Source organism: Vipera berus, assembly GCF_964194415.1.
Source record: "Vipera berus genome assembly, chromosome: 2".
NCBI classification, from domain to species: domain Eukaryota; kingdom Metazoa; phylum Chordata; class Lepidosauria; order Squamata; family Viperidae; genus Vipera; species Vipera berus.
The window spans coordinates 190,719,408-190,742,266 of NC_138203.1; the positions used below are offsets into that span (position 1 = coordinate 190,719,408).

Below are 22,859 nucleotides of genomic sequence, written 5' to 3' on the forward strand. Positions count from 1 at the left end.
TTTTCTTTTATCAAAGAAGTCAGTTTTAGCCATCTTTTTCCATCACCTTCACTAACCATTCCTCCATTGTAAGTAGTGCCAAATCTTTTCATCTTTTTGTATATAATAATGTTACTACAGTTATCATGTACAAAAACAAAGATCCAGGATTTTTTCCTCCAAAGGGCGTACTATCAATATAGAAAGGTAGATAAGGTGGACACGTTGCCTATCCTTGACCTGAAAGGATTGTGCTTTAAGGAAATCCTCTTGCAGAAAGCATCTTTAGATCTACCTCTGTTCAAATAGACATTTATATTATATAACTAATATCTCCCCCAATAGAATTAAGTACAAAATGAATACAACAGGAACATATTCAGTTAAAGAAGTCCAGGCTTTCCTATTGTTCCACCTGAGTCTTGGAGGGAAGCTTGAGAAAGAAATTACTTTACAATTTAACTATTATTTTGGGGTGCTTTTGACCTCAGAGTTATAGGATACTACTCTATAACTTTTGTGGCCAAAAAGAATACCAGAGCTTATAACAACAGATCTAAAGGCAGCAAAATGTCTCTGAGGTCTTGAATGTTCCAGCCTTGTTTTAACTCTTTTACTGTTAATCAAACATTTCAAAATGAATAAACACACAGTACTGGTATGGACTAAATGTACTTTAACTTTACAGACATTTTCAGTTCTAGAATTCAGTGAGCAAACTTTCCATTGTCATTTAAATCATTTCACAAATAAGGAATCAAGTTTATAGCAATCATCCAAATTACAGTGAGCCACAAATAGCAGAGAACAGCAAGTTGAAGAATGTGTCCATTGGTTAAAGCTGTTAAAAAAATGCAAGCAGTGTACATTTTGGATGGTACATTTACTCAGCTCTACGATATATAAAAAAAATTAGCTACCCAAAAGTGATGGTATAAGTTATCTGGAAACATTTTGAAATATTCAGACTGGATGATCACAGTACCATTTATTATTTTTTAGATTATTTACGAAATGTGTAGGCTGTCCTAATGCTATCATTCTGAGTAGTTTATGCAGTAAAAATACAATAAAAACACTATAATAATCAAAAGTTCAAAAAAACTCTAATTGTTTAGAAAAGTCAGAATGTCACATGACATCCATCACCTGTTCTAACCAGAGCCTGTGCTAGTTTTAATGTAAACAGTTACAAACATGGATTAAATGGAGATACGTTTAAAAAGTTTGAATGCTTCCCCTCCCCCCTGAGGTAAAGGTAAAAGGTAAAGGTTCCCCCGCACATGCATGCTAGTCATTTCCAACTCTAGGGGCCGGTGCTCATCTCCGTTTCAAAGCCGAAGAGCCAGCACTTGTCCGAGGACGTCTCCGTGGTCACGTGGCCGGCATGACTAGATGCCAAAGGCACACGGAATGCTGTTACCTTCCCACCGTAGTGGTCCCTATTTTTCTACTTGCATTTTTACTTGCTTTGGAACTGCTAGGTTGGCAGAAGCTGGGACGAGTAACAGGCACTCACTCTGTTACGTGGCACTCGGGATTTGACCCGCCAAACTGCCGACCTTCTGATCGACAAGCTCAGCGTCCTAACCCACTGAGCCACTGCGTCCCTTTCCCCTGAGGTTACTTTAGCACAAATCTTACTGGGATATACATTAACTAAATTAAAGTCATCTACAGAACTAATCAATATTAACATGTCTTGCTTCAAGAATATTCTTATTGTTCTTTTTTGCATTTTTCTTCAATTATACAATTTTAAATTGTGCATAATACTGAGAGCCTAGAGAAGTTTTTCATAAGTGGGACTTTGTGTGGAATCCAAGACTTCCACAAGAAGTCACTATGAGAAAACATCACTGAAAAAAATATCTTTGTTTAGTGCACAAGGCCAGTGCTCAGAGCGATGGGGATTTTTGCACACCATGACTCGACTGCTGGCCTGCTGCTTTATATTATGGTAGCAATTGCAAAAGGAGGGCTGTGTAGGTTCGAAGTGATTTGTATTGTGAAATTATAATATTGGTTGCCATTTTTATAGAACCTGAACATTATTTCAAGGGTTCCTCCATGGGAAAAAGGCTGAGAAAGGCTGGCCTAGAATGGGAAATATATACATTTATAATTTATATAATTTATATTTAAATCAATAAAAAGCCACACACAACAGCCACACACAACAGGCCCAAAGTGCACACTCTGCTAGAGAGAGGTTCCTGAGGATGGTTTTCAGCAAAAGCTTGGAAGACTAAAATTTCTGGTTCTGGTGACTGACCCAGATTGGATCCTGCAACATTATCCTGGAACACAGATGTTCGCCTTCAGACATAAATCAATAATAATGATATACAATCATTCAAGATTAAACAGGGCTGTAGGCAAAATAAGTCTTCTGATTTTGACCTGGAATAGGTTTCACATCAGGCAACTGAGATCTACTCACCAACTCCATGATGCCAATGCTATTCCAGCCTTGCATTATAGGAAGAAAAGAAATAAACATTGGGATTACCCAGCAGCCACTCAGCAAGAGAGCAATGCGTAATGGAGTCATCTTATTCCTGTAAACCAATGGCTGGCAGCAGATGGCATAGTACCTGGAATGGCAAAAAGAGAAAGCTAGCATACATAAAGAGCAAAGGCAAGATCAATATGGCTTACATTCCCAAAGACGCTTTTTCAAAAGGCAACTGGACTTTGTCTTTCCTTGAAGACGTTTCGCTTCTCATCCAAGGAGCTTCTTCAGTTCTGACTAAGACCATGACCTGGATGGCTGAGAATCTAAACAGACATTGCTTACATTCACATCCCACCTCCTTTAGAACGTTGCCTTCTTTTATCCAAGGACATGAAGGTGAAATAGTTTTAAATTTAAAGCACACAAGATTTACAAAGGAGAAGATTTGCCCCACGTCTGAATCAAATGTGATTTTCCTTATTGTCTCAGTTTCTTTTCACGTACAGCGTAGCTTTTATTTTTGCTCTTAGATACTTTCACAGTGATTTTTTCAACAATAGGGAAATAAATGTTACCTTTATGCACTTCTAAATTTCCTTCCATATTTGGCAGGGAAAAAAAGTGGATGAAAGTTACTGCAGTATTTTCTATTCAGAACAAAATCTTCACGAAACTCTCCCTTCTCAAAACCTCTCAATCTCAAATTAGTTTGTTATTGTTCTTTCAAAGAAGTATGTTCTTTTTACTTTGGATGCTTTCAGTGATAATATGAAACAAACTGTGAAGGGTTGTATATGTCCAGGGCTGCAGGCTGGGGCTTTGCAAGATTAAGGTATTCATGCTTAGTAACAAGATGATTGCCTCTTTGTGAAACTCCTGCCCAAGGAATGAACATTTGGCTCCCCCTCCAGCTAAAGAGCACTAAAACCTGTTATTCTGTTTTCTTACAATGTTTAATTAACAGTGTCTGGCTTTTTAAACTGCTACTGATTGTTTTATATTTTTATTTTCCCCTATGAAATGTTGCACTGAACTGATGTGGCTTTATGCTGCTCTATAGATTCATATAAACCAACACACACAAGCAGCCTTGAAAGAATCTTTCTTCCCTGAAATAAAACACCACAAGATCAAATAAAGAGCCCAGGAGAGATATAGCAATCTGTGTCTGTCTTCTATTTATCTAAGCTCATTTTTATAGCCCTTAAGGGTTTTTCTTCCTCATTTTTGTGGACTGTTATCCCCACCTTCTTTGTTTGTTGGTTTATTATTTAGCTAACAGTAAGATGTCTAAAATACCCTGTGCTGTACAAGCAAAACTTGGTATTTGGGAGCTTAATGGAGCCTTCCTTCCTTCCTTCCTTCCTTCCTTCCTTCCTTCCTTCCTTCCTTCCCTCCCTCCCTCCCTCCCTCCCTCCCTTCCTTGTTCAACCTCGTCTCTCCACTCTGCTTTTTTATCTAACCCAGACTGAAAGGTTAGGGAACTAAATGCCCCTAAAAGTCTCAAGAAAAGCAAATGTGAGGAAAGTGAGAAAAATTCACATAACAGAAATGAATTTTAAGTACTTCTATTTTATAGATTTTTCTCTCTTCCAATTCTGTGGACACCATCTCTTGTTATTTCCATCATGCAAACAACCTTGCAAGAAGCAGCATCTAACTCACCTCCAGAGTGTGGCAGACACTCTGCGATAGCATTAAAAGTGTAAATATTTGGTGAATAGGGAGGCAACTGTCATTATTTTAACCACAGGAAAGCATTATTGAGGAACACCCTAATGATTCTTGTCTCGGAAAGAGTTTTCCCCCTCCTGCTGATGTTTATGCTAAATGAGTCGAAAGGTCTGCCCAGGTGGTCATATACTGGCAAGAATGAAAAGCATCATACTATTATCAACATTAAGGATAGCTTAGCACTTAACTTATTGATAGAGCAAAGAGAAGGACAGAAAAAAGTTGCTTTCCACATGGGGAGCCTACTCAAAGGTAAAGCCCTCACTACAGATGAATATTTAAAAGCAGTCTCTGCATATCATTAGAAGGAATGATGAAATTATTAAAATACCAAAAAAAATGTGCTAATTTGTTTAACGTGCCAGGGCTTGAGTCCCCAACAGGAAGCCTGGAAGTGCCTGCTGGCAGTTCTCTTGAGGCCCCCAGGGCTTTTGCCTACTTGACCTTTCATGTCTTTGAGACAGAGACCCAGAGAGAGAATGACATGGTACAAAGCAACACAGGAGCTTCCAGCATCATTTCAACTAATGGTCCCCAAATGGACTTCATCAACTAGCAGCATTCCCAGGAAATGGGGTGTGTGCATGAAACTATAGCATGGTTGCAGCATTGCATCACACGTTCTACTACCTGTGTTGCAATGTTGCCCACAATTCTAAAGAAATTGTGCCATGACACTGTGACATCCTGATTAAAACAGCAAAAGCCATTTCCAAAAGAAGCTGGGTATCATATCCTAGGTGTTTCTCCCTTAAAGTATTAATTTTCCCAGCTTACAGTAAAGGTACGAACATCTTAAATGAGACGAGCGGGAGGACATTAGAAATATTCCTTTTCTTTTTGAGATTTCCAGCCATTTTTATTAGAATTTCTCTATCTTTATGCAAGCACGTGTGTTTGATGTACAAAAATCAAAAGTGGTAACCTGAAGCTCATTAGCAATGTCTCCGCATTATTAACGAAAAAATAGAGGAGACGGATCATAAAAATGTGCCGATATATGGAGAGATTTTGTTATCGCATCATGAACAAAAGATGTAAAGATTCTGAAGATAGTGCCAAAAGCCATTCTGAATATGGAACTCACAATAATTTGTTTGCTTTTCGACAAGATTATGGAAGGTAGTAGTAGATGATGTATCCATACGAACTGAGGCAATAGATGACACACACGATGTCTCTGCACACACAAATACAAACACTTCACTCTGTCAAAGTGTTTAGAATCCAAAGCTTTGTGTCTGATAGCATAGGAGCATACCCAGCTGCACGTCTTAGGAGCATACTAAACTGGCCTCTTTGAGAGGAAAGGAAAAGCACAGGATTCACAGCATTCCGATCCAAAAAGGATTCCCTCACTTAAAGTGTCACATTAAACAAGTTACAGTACACTAAGACAGTTCAAGAGAGACATCTTGGGCCACTTAATCTGACAACGACAAGCCTTCATCTCAAAAGAAATCTTATGTTTTTGTTCTGTACAGTCTTATGGCTTGGTGGGCCACAGTCCTGTAGGCTTCTTCGCTTCTGTGGTATGCTGCTCAGAGGAATGGAGCTGGTGAGGGACTGCTCCTGTTGAAGATGTCAAATCATTAATCCTTTCACATTTAAAGAGTCCCTTACAGGATAGCACCTGATAATGGCTTTGGGGACTGAAGTAGCCGAAGGACCACTCGGGACGACAGGCTAGTAACAACCGGTTTATTAAGAGCAAGACAACATAGAATAACTTGTCCGGCTTTTATAGCCGGCAGCTGGTCGCGAGGACCAATCAAAAGTGTTTATTTTGGCGCCGTGTCAGACAGGGACCAATCAGCGTCGTCTTCTTCTGACAGCTCCGGCTTCCGCGTGGTGGGGTGTTTTGACAGCCGCGAGCTGTCAGTGGTTGCGCCTGCGCTGTGCGGTGGACGCTTTGACAGCTCAGGCTTCCTCACGGTCCGGAGTTTGACAGCCGCGAGCTGTCAATGGTGGCGCCTGCGCTGTGCGGGGAACTTTGACAGCTGTCAAAGTTCCCGCGTGTTTTTCTGTCAGGAGGCTTTTCGTTTATACTCTTTGACGCTGCAGTATTATCGACTGTTAACATATATGCCTATCTATAATGGCTTTTTACATATATAACACACCCCTTACCCCTCCCCTGGTTCGTTTCTTTCCTCTTGACTGTTTGAACCTGCCCACTGATAGTCTTTTAGGTAGGTGGGTGGTCTTCGATTTCTGGTTGAGCGGCGAAGGGGCGGAGGGTGGTCTGGTTCTGGTCCTTCGTCTTGGTGTTCATCTTCCTGGTTTGGGATAGGCGGCATTTCCGGTGGGGGTTGTATGTCGGCACTGGTTGGTTGCTCAGAAATGTGTGGTGGTTGTCTGGGTCTGAGCTGATCAATATGGCGGCGTATGTTGCCCTGTGCTTGCGTAGCTATAAGGTATGAGATGGGCCCTGTTTGTTTTATTACTGTCCCTTGGACCCACTTGTTTTTATCTGTGTATGATCGTGCCCAAATCAATTGACCTGGGTTGAGTGTGCGGGCGGGGTGGGGGTGCTGTTTTTCTTCTGGATATGTATCGGGGTGCAGTCTGTCCAGACGTGTTATTAGCCTCCTCCCCCATCTTAATTCCGCCGGTGATTTGCCGGTCGTAGAGCAAGGTGTTGTGTGTTGTGCTAAGAGGAACTGGCTGAGGCGCCTCTGCCAGTTTCCATTAACGAATTTTCTTAATGCTTCTTTTGTGGATCGTACCATAATTTCAGCCATTCCGTTCGACGATGGGTGGAACGGCGCCGACGTGACCAGCCTAATACAATTCTTCATAGCGAAGATCTGAAATTCACGAGAGGTGAATTGAGGTCCGTTGTCAGAAACTATGGTGTCAGGTAGGCCGTGTGTAGCGAATATTTTCCGCAAAGCTTGAATAGTGGCTTGGGACGTTGTTTTTCTAAGGGGTGTGACTTCCAGCCATTTAGAGTGGCTGTCTACTACAATTAAGAAACTTTGGCCCTGGATGGGTCCTGCAAAATCTATATGTATACGTGACCAAGGGTTCCTTGTAGTCTCCCATTTATGGACCGGTGCCTGGGGTGGGTCATTCCTGGTCCCTTGACAGGTATAACACCCACCCACATACTTTTCTATTTGTTTATCTATGCCTGGCCACCACACATAACTTCTAGCCATCGCCTTCATTTTTACAATTCCAGGGTGTCCTTCGTGTAAAATTTGTAATGTTTGGTCAATGTTTTTCTCTGGTATGATGACCCTATTTCCCCACAGCAGGCAACCTCTATGTGTTGAGATCTCATTTTTCCTGTTATAATAAGGCTGGAATTGAGGTTGTGGATTTTGAGCTGGCCATCCTGTTGTGGCCCATTTGAGGATTCTGGCAAGTATTTTATCTTTGGCTGAATTATTAGCTATAATGTTTGCAGTCAGGGGGCATTCTGGAAGTTGGGAGATTGCTAAAATCTGGCTGGCTGGGGCTGGGTCTGAGTCCCTGGTTTGTATGGGCAGTCTGCTGAGGCAGTCAGCATGTCCCAATTCTTTACCTGGTTTATGTATTAGTTGATAGGAATAGGCTGCTAAGAATGTTGACCATCTTAAAATCCTCGGAGAGAGAATTTGTGGAGTAGTTTTGTTCCAAGTGAATATGCCTAGGAGGGGTTTGTGATCCGTAAATATAGTAAATGGTCTCCCATACAGGTAATCATGAAATTTTTTGACCCCTGCTACTATTGCTAGGGCTTCCCTGTCAATTTGTGCATAGTTTCTTTCAGCTTTGGTCAGAGTGCGTGAATAGAAGGCTATGGGTCTGTGTGTACCGTCCTTAAATATGTGACTTAAGACAGCCCCGATTCCATAGGGAGAGGCATCGCAAGCGATGCATATTGGGGTGTCTTCTCTGAAAAGGGTGATAGTTGAACTGTGACAGATAATCTTTTTTAACGATTGGAAGCTATTCTCATGTTCTTTGGTCCAGGACCAAGTTGTACCCTTGTCTAGGAGTCTATGCAGAGGCTCTGCAATAGTGGCTTTATGGGGAATGAAGGCGTGGTAAAAGTTTAACAGTCCTAAAAAGGATTGAAGCTCTTGTTTATTCCTAGGGCTGGGTGCGGTCTGAATAGCCTGAAGTTTTTCTGAGGTGGGGTGAATGCCCTGGCTATCTAATTTGTACCCTAGGAATTCAGTGGATGTGACTCCAATAGAGCACTTTTCCCGCTTAAGTTTGAGGCCGGCTTCTCTGAGCCGGCTCAGCACAGCTGACAGCCTGTCAGCTAAGTTCGCTTCGTTTTCTCCGGCGATGAGGACATCGTCGAAATAGGGGCAGACCCCGGGTATTCCTTTCAGGGTCTTCTCCATGATACCCTGAAATATACCCGGGGCCGCCGATATGCCAAATTGGAGCCTCTTTACTTTAAAGGCACCGCGGTGGGTGACAATAGTCTGGGCCTCCGCAGTGTCCTCGGTGACAGGCAGTTGCAAATACGCCTGTGTGAGATCGAGCTTGGCGAAAAGGGCGCCAGAGCGGATGGAAGCAAATACGTCCCTTACCGCTGGCACCGGGTAGGCATGGGGGCTGAGGGCTAGGTTGACTGTCGCCTTATAATCAGCGCACACTCTCACTTCACCATTAGGTTTGATTGGGGTGACAATAGGGGTCTCCCAGGTTCCCCCTTCTGTTGGCTCAAGCACCCCTAGTCCTACGAGGCGATCAAGTTCGTTTTCGATTTTTTCTTTAAGGGCAAAAGGTACCCTCCTGGCTCTTATCCTAATTGGTTGGATTGCAGGGTTTAGCTGTAAGGAGATGGGGGGACCCGTATATCTTCCTAGAGTGCCATCGAAAACGTCGGCGTACTTATCGCAAACGGCTTCTAGGCTGGGTGTTTGAATGGTGTTAACCCCCGTTAAGGCGATGCCAAGTGGGCTGAACCAGTTTAGTCCTATCAAGTTGGTACGGTTCCCTGGTGTAACTAAAACCTCCAGGGGACCCTTGAACCCCTTGTACTGCACTACGACCTTAGCTTTCCCTTCCAACGGAATGGGGGTTTTCTGGAAGTCAGCTAGGTGTACCTGAGTTTGTTTCAGGGGAATTTGCCCTCGGCCTTTCTGACAGATCTCCCGATAGGTTGTCAGCGAAATTAAGGAGACTGCTGACCCTGAATCTACTTCCATATGGCAGGGCACCCCCTGAATTCTGACCCAGATCTTAACCTTGGAGCTTATGCTGTTTACCCTGTCAATTGTCTCTACCAGGGGGCCTGGGTGGGGTTCTCTGCTGGCCTGGGCAGCCGGCCTACCTGGGGGGTTTGCCTCCACCTCATTGATGTTGTCCCGGCCCTTGCTGCGGCACACCGGCTTGATGTGGCCAGTCTTCCCGCAATTGTGGCATTTCGCGTTCCTAAAGCGGCAGCTTCCTCGGGCATGGTTGCCCCCGCAGCTGGCACAGGCGGCTCGTTGCTCGTAACGCGGTGGTGGCGGTGGAGGGTTCCTGGACCCCCGGCGGTCCGACGTTTTGCTCCTTCTCGGCTGCCGGTGCTCCATTCTGCGCTGTAGGGCTTCTCCATCGGTGAAATCTACCGACTCTCCGCTGTCGCTGAAGGCTGCGCTTTCCTGGTAGACGGTCGCGGGGGTCTCGGGGGTCGTGTTAGTCGACTTCTTCTTGTGGCTGTGTTCGTATGCCATGATCTCCCTGGTCAGCTCAGCCAGGTTCATGTCGGGTTTGGACGTCAGTTTCTTCTGTAGCTTCTCGTCCCTCAGACCGATCACCACCTGGTCTCTGATGCGGTCTTCCAGGTCGGGGAAGCAGCAGTTCCTTGCGGCGTGTCTGACCCCGGCGATGAACTCGTTGGCGGGCTCGTCCTGCCGTTGTTTCTTTTGTGCGAATTGCACCCGCCAGTACAGTTCTGATCGAGCCGGCATGTAGTATTTGTTCAGCTGGTCCACCAAGTCCGCGTAGGAGACTTCAGTGATGGGCACTGGGCTGAACAACCCGACGGCTGCATCGTACACCGGGGGCCCGCTGATGTACAGCAGAGCGGCGGCCTTTGCTCGGTCGTCAGTGATTTTACTGACGAGGAGGAATCCCTCGACTTGGCCGAGGTGTGATTGCCATCTCTCGGGATGGCGGGTATCAAACTCCCTCACACGGCCGAAGTTTGCCATGTCGTCCGGTCCTGGGTTGCTCCGATGGAAGTTAAAACTTCCGTGACAGCTCTTGCCGGGAACTTCCTTCCTCGGCCGTGACTTCAGCTCCGGAGCGATCCCACCCTCGTCGCCAGTGAAGTAGCCGAAGGACCACTCGGGACGACAGGCTAGTAACAACCGGTTTATTAAGAGCAAGACAACATAGAATAACTTGTCCGGCTTTTATAGCCGGCAGCTGGTCGCGAGGACCAATCAAAAGTGTTTATTTTGGCGCCGTGTCAGACAGGGACCAATCAGCGTCGTCTTCTTCTGACAGCTCCGGCTTCCGCGTGGTGGGGTGTTTTGACAGCCGCGAGCTGTCAGTGGTTGCGCCTGCGCTGTGCGGTGGACGCTTTGACAGCTCAGGCTTCCTCACGGTCCGGAGTTTGACAGCCGCGAGCTGTCAATGGTGGCGCCTGCGCTGTGCGGGGAACTTTGACAGCTGTCAAAGTTCCCGCGTGTTTTTCTGTCAGGAGGCTTTTCGTTTATACTCTTTGACGCTGCAGTATTATCGACTGTTAACATATATGCCTATCTATAATGGCTTTTTACATATATAACACAGGGACAATTTTGCATTAAATATTTACAAGTCTGCAGAGTGCTTTCCTTCTGTTGGCAAGACAGAGAGAAAACATGATTAGGTTGGCAGAGAAATGAGCAGGAAATCCCCTGGCTTTGAATTCACTGAAACTGAAGTAGCAAAATGATATGGAAACCATTGGGAAATGTTGCTAGTTTAACCAGTGAGAGGACAATTCAGTCAGACTGTACTGTTTCATAGGTTTATGAATTTTTGGTTATCTGCAGCTGACAGTATCATGTAAGGCTATGTTAATTAATAAAAGGAAGGGCTATTGCTATAAAGGTATCATCTTGGAATTTCATATTTGTTGGAGGTTCCCACTTTAATAGGTATAGTCTCCATAAATTAACACACATATAATCATAAATATCCTCCTCTACATGTTTAGTAACAATAAAATTCTAGTATATTGAGTACAGTTGTAATACTATTTTATTCAGGCAACGTATATTTCTTATCATCACAATAAGAATCCATGAAACACAGAGCTTACTGAAAGGAATTATTTTAATGCCAGCACTAAATTATACCTTGGTATTTTGCTACAATTAACCTGTAACTGAAATTGCCAAGTTTTAAAAGCAATTTGTGACATAAATTTAAGGTGTATAATTCTCAGAAAGAATAAAAGAGAGGTAATTCTATTGCCACTATAAGCTGCATTGTGTCTTCAGATCTACCTATCTATATACTACTAAAACACTCATTGTGTTTATCTATTTGTACTTGCAAGTTAGCCCAAACAGCTATACTTCAACAATTTTTAAATCAAGATACCTAAAATCTGCTAACTTAAAGAACATGTAAAAACTCCAGGACTCATTATTTATTCCTCTATAATTGAAATTTCCATGATGTTTAGATCATGTTTAATCACAAAGTTGTGGCAGCTGCAATGTCCCTACAATGTCCCTACAATTGTGTGATCATGATTGTATGATTAATACAAAGTTGGACAACCAGGACACCAGAAGAGATATCTAAAACACAACAACCCACCGAGCCCGAAAAACAGGAACAGACAACAAACAATCATGCAATAACTCCTGAAGATCGGAGGTGCATAGAGCGAGGGAAGAGAAGACAACGTCACGCGCACGCACAAACAGATGGAGAGCACCCAGAAGACAGGAGCTTAACAGTAATGGATGGACGGACAGGCACAATAAACAGACAAAAGTGACCATCCCAAGGCAAGGAAAATAACCAGCGAATGTGTGACCCATCGAAAGAAATACAGCAAACAGAAGATAACGCGACTCATACAAAAAAGAAGATACCGATCATGGAACAACTAGCCGAGAAGACAAGGAATGATCTGAAGACAACCCCAATTGAACAGATATGGGTGAACCAAGGAAAGAGAGTGCCGCAACACACATACACACCAACACACAAAGAACATCCAAATACAGCAAGATCAACTAAATCAGATAGCAGAAAGCAAGGGCGGCATATAAATAAACAAAGAACACTGGGGTGGCTAGTCCAGGGATCAGATAAAGATCAGTGGATAAGCATTGAAAGAAAGATATACATGCAAGTGAATCGGGGCGGGGAGCTGTTTGCAGAAATCACGGAAGGGAGTCAAGAGGGAAACCCAGTCATAGCACAGAATAGCCAATCACAAGCAAGGAGGGTAGAGAAGGAGGACACAGAGAACAAGGAAATACAAATAGCAACAGCTATGACATTGGATGAGGAACAACAAAAGAAAACAAGATCAGTTAAGGTAGTCAAACCAAAACAGATAGGGAGGAGAAAGATTTTTTAAAAAAGGGACAGTAAGACCAGATTGCAAGAAAAGCCATGTGAGACAGTCAGAACAATCACGATTGGCTAGAGCAAGGTCCATCACGTGGCCAATAAGCAGAGTGTGGAACCAAACAGGCTTACCAACGGTTTTTCAAACCTTCAATGCTTTCTCTGATGACGCTGGCAGAGGACCAGCAAAAGCTTAGATTAGGTAGATATGCTTTAAACGGTTACTTTTTATTGCTTATTATGATCTTTTATCAATAAACGACTGTTTTTTATCCATCCCGGTGTTCGAAGATTTTATACTTTAAGTAAATATGCCTGGGATTCGTATTTTTAAAATTATTAAGAACATAAAGTTCTAAGAAAAAACATTCTTATGTTTAGATTTCCTCTGAAGAATTCCACTTGTTGAACTTCAGAATATGTGGGATATATGCACTCTTCCTAGAAAGCAATCCATTATCCCCTCTAAAAGATCTTTGATAAAGATTATACAACTAAAATGCATAGACTTGCATTAGCTTGCACACATAAGCTTCTGCCTCTATGATTTATCTATAGAAGGATAAATCATCATCTTCAAATGTCAAACACCCAGATACCAGGAATTTTTGTTAAAACTATTGACCATTATGGATTATTAACAGCAGTTCATTTAACCAAAGGAATTAGGAAGCTATAAGACTGTAAAATATTGGGTTGTGGAATTCAAAGGGAAACACTGGGAACAGAGCTCCGTTGGTTCTGAGAATTATAGACTCTGGTGGAAGAATAATAAAGCTGGCTTCTGATACATAAGACTGAAATAAACCAGACTGAAGAACATATGTGTATTTTAGAATAGTAATTTCCAGCCTGCTTTATCAAAAACATCCCAGTCCTAAATATTGTGGTAATAATTTCCACATATTGAATTAAGAACTAGGAATTAGCAGTAAACTGGCCAAGTTTGCTGATGCCCTCAGAGACATGCAAAGCAAAGCAAATTTGTTAAGCTCTCTAAAATGGGTAAATATATAATAAAATATGCAGCATGGTCAAACTTACTCAAAAACATTTCTAGCTTGCCATATAAATAGATGTCATCTGAGCTGGTGATAACTGATTAGGAAATAGAATTTGACAATATAATGCATAACAACTTACTTGGCAAAGCTGGATCTAAACCAAGCTACTAGCACTGCTCCCAAGTGTCCTAGAATAGCTGGCATGGTCATAGTTGAGAACATCATTATTTATCATGAAAATCCTGCCTCAGGAAGGTATGTTTTTAGCAAAGAGGAGATTTATAGTAGGCCAAGCGAGAAAGCATCCTCCAGTAGGCTGGGCGCAAGTTTTGTGTGAAATGTAGAGCAGCTGGTTTCAGATCTCTGGCAGGAGCTGGGAGATAATATATTAGGGCTGGTTGGCTAAATGAAACAGCAATGTTGGGGTGCTCCTTCTCCAAGGGGAAAACCAGCCAAATGGAATAAGAAGTACACATACGGTGCCTGCCAGCTGCTGCCACACATACCCTAGCTACATTACCCACCTTGGAATTTAAAGGTGGGAAGTTTAAGAGTTGATTGAATGAATGTGAGAAAACTCTGAATTTTCTTGATGACTTTCAGAGTTACTCTCCTACTATAGCAAAACAGAATACTTGAGGGTTCCAAAGAATCCATATTGGTGTTTTTTTGTGATTGGTTAGACCATGTGGTTATATGTACATGGTGTAAAGATTGTAAAAGGTGATCCACTTCTCCCATTTTGTACCAGATTGGGTACTATGCTTATTATTGAATTTGGCACAGTATATATAAAGTTCTTCTCTATTCCATACCTGTAAGAATGTGACCTATCAGATGGAGTATTACATGATTAAACACCTGTTTGAATATGGTTAAAGGAATAGTTAAATTTTGGGTATGAATGGGTTCAATGGCAAATGTGATTTACAGGTATATGTAGTATAGTATTTTTTTATGATATGGGAAATGTAAAAATAATGGGAAGACCTAGATGAATAAAATGTTTTGGATACTCAAATGTAATCAACTTGGAGAAAATTATATTTAATAAGAAATGTTTTGAATACTGAGGGGAAACTAAGCTTAAACAAGAATAGGCAAAAGCCAAATTTAAGAGAGATGATTTGAACTACTAGATGGAGTACTATATGACTAAATACCTATTTGAATATGGATAAAAGAATAGTTAACAAATATACAAAGTGTTTTGGATATCTAAATGTAATCAATTTTGAGAAAATTATAATCGATAAGAAATGTTTCATATATTGAGGGGAAACTAAGCCTAAATAAGAAGTGTGAAAACAGGACATAGCAATTTACATAAGATGATTTTTTGCAAAAGTAATTGCAAAATAGCATGTCTAGAAAATATGCTACATACTGTGTTATTGTTATCTATACAAACACTAGAAAAATGCTTATACTTAACTTTGTATGTATTGAAAGTACCAAGAACTATATCTGCTTAATGTTGGCAAAAGGAGAAATTTATTAGAAGAGAAAATCAAGGAAAGATATTTCTAGTTAATATATTGATTATAAAATGAGACAAATTAACTATTACTGATGGTTGTTAAATTTGTGAACCCAGACAACATGTTGTTTACTAAGCATTAAAGATTATTATTGTAAAAAACCAATTGTTGTTGTTGTTAGCTATGAAATCGTGTCTGACCCATCACGACCCCATGGACAACGTTCCTCCAGGCCTTCCTGTCCTCTACCATCTTCTGGAGTCCATTTAGGCTCACACCTACTGCTTCAGTGACTCCATCCAGCCACCTCATTCTCTGTCGTCCCTTTCTTCTATTGCCCTCAATCTTTCCCAGCATTAGGCTCTTCTCCACCGAGTCCTTCCTTCTCATAAGGTGGCCAAAGTATTTGAGTTTCAACTTCAGGATCTGGCCTTCTAAAGAGCAGTCAGGGTTGATCTCCTCTAGGACTGACCGGTTTGATTGTCTTGCAGTCCAAGGGACTCTCAGGAGTCTTCTCCAGCACCATAGTTCAAAGGCCTCAATTCTTTGGCGCTCAGCTTTTCTTATGGTCCAACTTTCACTGCCATACATTGCAACTGGGAAGACCATAGCCTTGACTATACGCACTTTTGTTGACAGGGTGATGTCTCTGCTTTTTAGTGTGCTGTCTAGATTTCCCATGGCTTTCCTCCCGAGGAGCAAGCGTCTTTTAATTTCTTGGTTACAGTCCCCATCTGCAGTGATCTTGGAGCCCAGGAAAATAAAATCTGTCACTACCTCCATTTCTTCCGCATCTATTTGCCAGGAATTGAGAGGGCCGGATGCCATGATCTTGGTTTTCTTAATGTTAAGTTTCAACCCAAGTTTTGCACTCTCCTTCTTCACCTGCAACAAGAGGCTCTTTAGTTCTTCTTCACTTTCTGCCATTAGAGTGGTATCATCTGCATATCTTAGGTTGTTGATATTTCTCCCGGCAATCTTACTTCCAGCTTTTGATTCATCTAGCCCTGCCTTTCTCATGATCTGCTCTGCATATAAGTTAAATAGGCAGGGTGACAGTATACAGCCTTGCCAGACTCGTTTCCCAATTTTGAACCAATCAGTGGTTCTGTGTCCAGTTCTCACTGTTGCTTCTTGACCCACATATAGTTTTCTCAAGAGACAAATAAAATGGTCTGGTACTCCCATCTCTTTAAGAACTTGCCAGTTTGTTTTGATCCACACAATCAAAGGCTTTAGCATAGTCAATGAAGCAGAAGTAGATGTTTTTCTGGAACTCCCTAGCTTTCTCCACAATCCAGCGTATGTTGGCAATTTGATCTCTCGAGCATGAAAAACTGTTTCTGAGCTTAGGCATTATCTCCCTTGCCTTTCCAAAATTCTAAATGTATTGTTGACATAAACAGGGATTAAATGAACAAGCAAGATGGGGTGGGAGGAAAGCAAAAAGGCATTTATATTTCACAAAGAGTCTTCTCAGTCTGTAGAAGGTATCTAGTGCAGTGCCATCATCTTTCCGATCACAAGCATGTGATGCAGGATGGAAAATAGCTGGAAAAATTTGTTTAGAGATGCCCCCAAACTTTTAATCTGAGAATTCAACTACATAGTACTAGTCACAAAACACCTCCCAGACTGAATTGTCCCAAGTGAGCCATCTTTGCCTTAGTCTTTATTAATCAACAAACTGATGAAACTAAGAAAGGCTACATTTTACATTATACAATGGGATTCTCACAAAAGAATGATAGATGTTCCAAACACAGAATAGACAAGACTCCAAAGAAAATAAAATTAGTAAACAACACTTCCCCTTCATGGATTACTGCCTTGTCGTGGCGAAGGGGCTTGCATAATTCAATGAAGCTATGAGTTATGCCGTGCAGGGCCACCCAAGACGGACAGGTCATAGCAGAGAGTTCTGACAAAACGTGATCCACTGGAGAAGGAAATGGCAACCCACTCCAGTATCTTTGCCATGAAAACCCCATGGACAGTACCAAAAGGAAAAAAAGATATGACGCTGGAAGATGAGCCCCTCAGGTCGGAAGGCAAATGACAGAATGATCTCACTTCGAATCCAAGGCAAACCATTCAATATCACAGTAGTCCAAGTCTATGCCCCAACCACCGGTGCTGAAGAGGATGAAATTGACCGGTTCTATGAAGCCCTACAGCACCTTATAGAACTAACACCAAAAAATGATGTCCTTATCATCATGGGGGATTGGAATGCTAGAGTAGGAAGCCAAGAGATAACCGGAATGACAGACAAGTTGGAGTACAAAATGAAGCAGGGCACAGGGAAAGTATCACCACCAGATGGATATCTAACTGGCTGACAAACCATACTCAACAAGTAGTCCTTAATGGTACTACATCTATAGGGAGGGAAGTAAGCAGTGAGGTATTACAAGGTTTCATCTTAGGCCCAATATTCTCCAATATCTTCAGAAATGACCTAGATAAGGGAATAGAAGGGGAACTTATCAAATTTGCAAATGATACTAAGCTGGCAGGAACACTCTAGATCAGAGTTCCCCAACCTTTTGGGCACCAGGGACCAGTTCCATGGAAAAAGCTTTTTCTGCAGATTGGAGAGTGTGTGGTTTTATGTGCTGCCTACATCCCATGGACGGGGCTTTGCGTGTTTGCACGGACCAGTTGCTGGCATGCTGCGGCCCGGTACTGGTCCACAGACTGAGGGTTGGGTATCCCTGCCGTAGATGATAGGCTCAAGATCCAGAGGGATCTTGACAGACTTGAACACTGGGCCCTATGTAACAAAATGCAACTCAGTGTAGAGAAAAATAAAGTCTTACACTTAGGCAAGAAAAACCAAAAGTACACATACAGAATAGGTGAAACATGGCTTAATAGCAGTAACTGTGAGAGGGATTTTGGAGTCCTAGTAGATAATCAATTAAATATGAGCCAGCAGTGTGAGCAGCAGCCAAATGTGACAATGTGATCAAGATCACGAGGTACTAATAGCACTCTATAAGCCTTAGTAAGACCACAGCTAGAATACTGCATCCAGTTTTGGTCACAACACTATAAAAAAGATGTTGAGACTGTAGAAAGAGTGCAGAGAAGAGCAACAAATATGATTAGGGACCTGGAGGCTAAAACATGAGGAACAGTTACAAGAAGTGGGCATGGCTAGTCTAGTGAAGAGAAGGAACAGGGATGACATGATATCAGTGTTCCAATATTTGAGGGACTGTCCCAGAGAGGAGGGGGACAATCTATTTTCCAAAGCAGCCAAAGGCCAGACAAAGAAAAATGGATGGAAGCTGATCAAGGAGAGTCAACCTAGAAATAAGGAGAAATTTTCTGACAGTGAGAACAATCAACCAATGGAAAAGCTTGTCTTCAGAAGTTGTGGATGCTTCATCATTGGACTTCAAGAAGAGACTTGTCAGAAATGGTAAAGTATCTCCTGCTTGAGCAGGGGATTGGACTAGATGACCTACAAGATCCCTTCCAACTGTGTTATTCTGTATAAACAATAGGCAACTTGGTTAAAAATGTCATTATGGTATATATTCCCAGTTTAATATATTGAAAGGTTTGGGGCATCCATGACCAGTAAATCTTACTAGCACCAATCCACATGGGCAGAAAGTACAAGAAAAGGCTGGGTGCAGAGATGTTGACTCATCACATCATTCCTTCATTTATTTTTCTATAAAATAGATTCCAGGAAGCTTAAAATCGGCCATTAGGTTTCTTCCACTGGCTGAGAACAGACGGTTCTGCCTGTTAAAGAAACCAGCAGGTCAGTTGCGGTCAATAGATGCAGGGGAACCCAGATGGCCAGCACTGATGAAATGAAGTTCTCTCTAATTTATGAGGTAAGTCATTAATAAGTTAATCACATAGCTTAATGAAGTAATGACTCTAGCTCTGGTTCTCATGAGGCAGTTATTCCACATGGACAAATGGTATTTAATATGCAAAGAATCCTTCCTGTGTTTTATATACTGAAATGTAATCATGTACATAATGTATATTGCTATCAGTGTGTCAATAGAAAAGAGTATTTACTGAATTAATAAAGGTGTTATCATATTAAATCACATCTCAAATACTGAAAGAAAATAGGTAGATAAATGAGAAGAATACACTTATTTTATATGCTTGTGTATTATATTTGTAGAATAATATTATTCCTGTCCTATTGTAATTGGAGGACAGAGTGCAGCAGTATATATATATATATCAGAAGGGTATGGCTGACTGATGAGAACAAATAAGTTTGAAATGATCATATCTGTCTCCCTTTATTCTTTGTTAGCAAGCAAAAAAAAAATTACACAAATATGAGCTGCCACTGCTGTGGCTACTGCCTGTAGATGGCCTTGGGCTAGGCCGAAACAGGAAATAAGATTTGTCCCGTGTCTGGGACTAAGCAAGTGTATTCTGAATGCTTTACAAACATTTAATACATATCTTCCTTGCTTCTCAGCTAACAGAGAGAGAGAGAGAGCCTGTGGCCTAGGGGTTAAAACAACTGCTTAAGACGCAGTTGGCCCAGGTTCGAATCTCAGAAGGGTATGGCTGACAGATGAGAACAAAAACAAATAAGTGCATTCTAAATACTTAACAAACATTTAACACACACACACACACACACACACACACACATATATATATATATATATATATATATATATATATATAATGCTGAATAAAAGAATTTTATTGTAACTTCTATTTTTGTATCCTAGAAATTCTAGCATCATGCATAGAAGTATCATAAAGAATATCAGCTGCTGCCATGTACTAAATTGTCATTTATTGCTGTCACAGCTGCTTCCTGTCATTATTGAACAAACTGGCACAATTCCAAAGATCAGTTCATACTTTTTTTTATTTTTCAGGCCAACGGATCTCAAAAATTTCACCAGAGACAGCACTTTGTTTCAAAGAAACAGAATATGGGAGTGCAGATGTATCCCTCTCCATCACTACTTTTCATTCTGCAAATCTTCCTCCTCCACTACTGATTCAGGGAAATGTTATATAGTGGACCTGGAACAGGATCATTAAAGAGTCTTCCTTGGAAGAAAGTTTAGAAGTTTTCCCCAGCGGAGAAAAAAAAATCAGATTCAGATGGAGAACTGAAAAATGAGGAAATATCACATACAGAAAAAAACTACATTCTTGCTCTTTTAACTCTGTGGTACTTTTAAATAAAACTTAAATAAATTATTTTTTTTAATAAAATGTGTTAGTTAGAAAAACTGCTATCAAACTCCTCCTAACTTGCTGGCAAAAACTAACATGTCTCTCCTCCTATTATATCTTCAATGTACATGGATCTCTTGTGACTTCTTTAACAAGGTTACTTTGCCAAAAATGGAAGGATTTTACAAACACAAGATATTTGCCTCTCTAGGAACCATTGAATGGCAAATCTATCAGTGGAATAGTTCTGTAACGGTAAGAAAAATATAGATATAGCTAATATATCCCCACCATCAAAATCTGTTTTAGTAATATTTTAGCCATAGTGGAATATTAGAAATAGTTTCTTATGCTGAATTTCAGCATTCCTTTAGAGAATAATTTCAAAAAATAGAAGAAATTAGCTGAAAAGCCGATGCCTTTTAACTAAGTGTCAAGATAGCAGAGAGCACCAAACCCATAATAGAAAGCCCTTGACATATATAAGCAGATAAATCCCACAGAAGCAGCAGACATTCTCGAGAATCCAGCCACAGTTCTGGAGGAATAAATCACTGTTTTTGGCAAACTGGTACTGTGAATTTCAATTACATCTCAGTGCTTAAGATGGGTTTGACAATTAGCTACAATGGCTTGTCAGCTCCTGCTAAGACACAAGCAGCACAGCCTTTTTCCGCAGACTCCTTTCACAAGTAACATTTGCCTAGGGCAACGAGGCAGGAGTAAAAGAGAGAAAGAAGGGCAGGAGATCTGGAAGGACATTTTCACACTTAGTCTTAAAATTGCTCACCAGCTTCTAATTTTACTTTGGAGAATGGGGTGGTTACTACCATGACAAGCCTTCAGGCATGCCATGCTGTATCCGCTCCCAGGTGAAGTATCTAACCCACATTTTCTGGCATAATAAAATCAGAGAAGCATAAAGTTGGAAGGCGCCATTTAGATTCCAGAGCCTAACACCAACTGAATAATGGATCACTTTTCCATTGTTAATCAAAATTCAGCACTTGCCCTTAGGATGAAAGCCTGCATGTCTTCCTTTTCGTAAAAAATGATTTGTCGGTATTCAAGGCTATTGTACTTATCCCTTTTCCATTTAGCAGCCTTTGATGTGTTAGTCCTTGGAGAAAGAAACCCACTCTTGGATGAACGGCTATTCCTTCTAGGTCTGCTTTCTATGATATAGGATAACAAGCCTTGTGGGGAACTGATAGGCTTGTCTGGTATTCTTGAAGAAAGAATGACAAATAACTTCCCTTCTTGAAGGTGCTACTATCCCCATATTATCCTCTCATTTGGAACTCTTTTGTTTATTGTAGTAACATGACTAAGTGCAATATTGGAAGAATATGAATAGGCAGTATAAATGTTTTGAAGGTCATCTGAAGTTTGCTTTTATTGCAGCCAATGGTCACTCTTGTGTGACAATAATACATGAAACAACATAAAAAGCACAATCCCTTTCTGCGGTCATAAAACCCTAAAATTAAGGCAATATTTTTCTGCATTAAGCAATGACAGCTCTAAGGAGGAGAGCTACAGTTCATGAAAGTTTTTGTCTTAAATAACATTTGTAGGTTGGAAAAGGTGCTACCTGTCAGGGGCCATTAAGAGCAAAGTTAGTACCTTGTGATATTACAATACACTAGCTTGTGATGTTACTTGTAATAAACGAGAGCAAACATTTTGGCCTTTTTTATGTTTTGGACCTCGGGAGGTTTTAAGACACCCCCCCAAAAAAATAAGCATGCACATAAAACCCAAGTATAATAAACACAAAGTTTTTGGAGGGTTGGGGATTTTAAAGGTACGCCAGGCATTTTGAGCTTCTGTAATGATTAATACTCTCAAATTTTCCCTAAAATTAAAAAAAAAGAAAAGAAAATTCCCCCCAGCCAATTGTTGGGTGTCCAGCTTATATATTTCACTCCTTATGCAGAATTAACACCTAGTAATGAAGACAAGCAGAGCTGATTTTTAGTATAGAGTAAGCATTGCATATAGAACAGTTCTCTACGGCCTTCTTTTAAATTTGCATTTCGCTGAAAAGTATGGATTGTAAGAAACAAGCGCAAAATAAAATACACATTTCTTTGCTCCTACCTGTCTAATGAAATACAGCACAGATGAAGAATTGATGCAGTAGTGAGGAGGACATCAAGAGAAGTGCGAACCAAACAGAACATCCTTCCATAAATCCAGTTATCCTGAACCAGCTCAATTGCTCCAAATGGCATCACCAAAACAGATACTAGCAAGTCAGCAAAGGCGAGAGAGACTATGAAATAATTGGTCTTGATTCTCCTGTAAAATGAAATATACAAGCATTGATCCTCAAGTATTAGGCAATTTAAAATTTAAAACTGAATTTAAAACTGTTTAATCATTTACTGTATTATTTCTGTATTAATCAAATGCATGTTTCGTTTAATATTTGTTCATAAAAGTTGCTCCAAAAAGAATTCATTCTCCTGAACATGAAAATTATCTAAT

General features: G+C 41.1%; 1 protein-coding gene across 1 annotated transcript in view; it reads right to left on the minus strand.

Moving 5' to 3' along the window:
• HTR4 (5-hydroxytryptamine receptor 4) overlaps positions 1 to 22,859 on the minus strand; it is a gene marked incomplete at both ends in the record, with an annotated part of 140,687 nt that overhangs the window by 112,898 nt on the left and 4,930 nt on the right. Inside the window, 2 exons of the mRNA XM_081319024.1 lie at positions 2,423 to 2,576; positions 22,470 to 22,670. Coding sequence (XP_081175150.1) covers positions 2,423 to 2,576; positions 22,470 to 22,670 — 355 coding nt within the window. The remainder of the gene's footprint in view (positions 1 to 2,422; positions 2,577 to 22,469; positions 22,671 to 22,859) is intronic.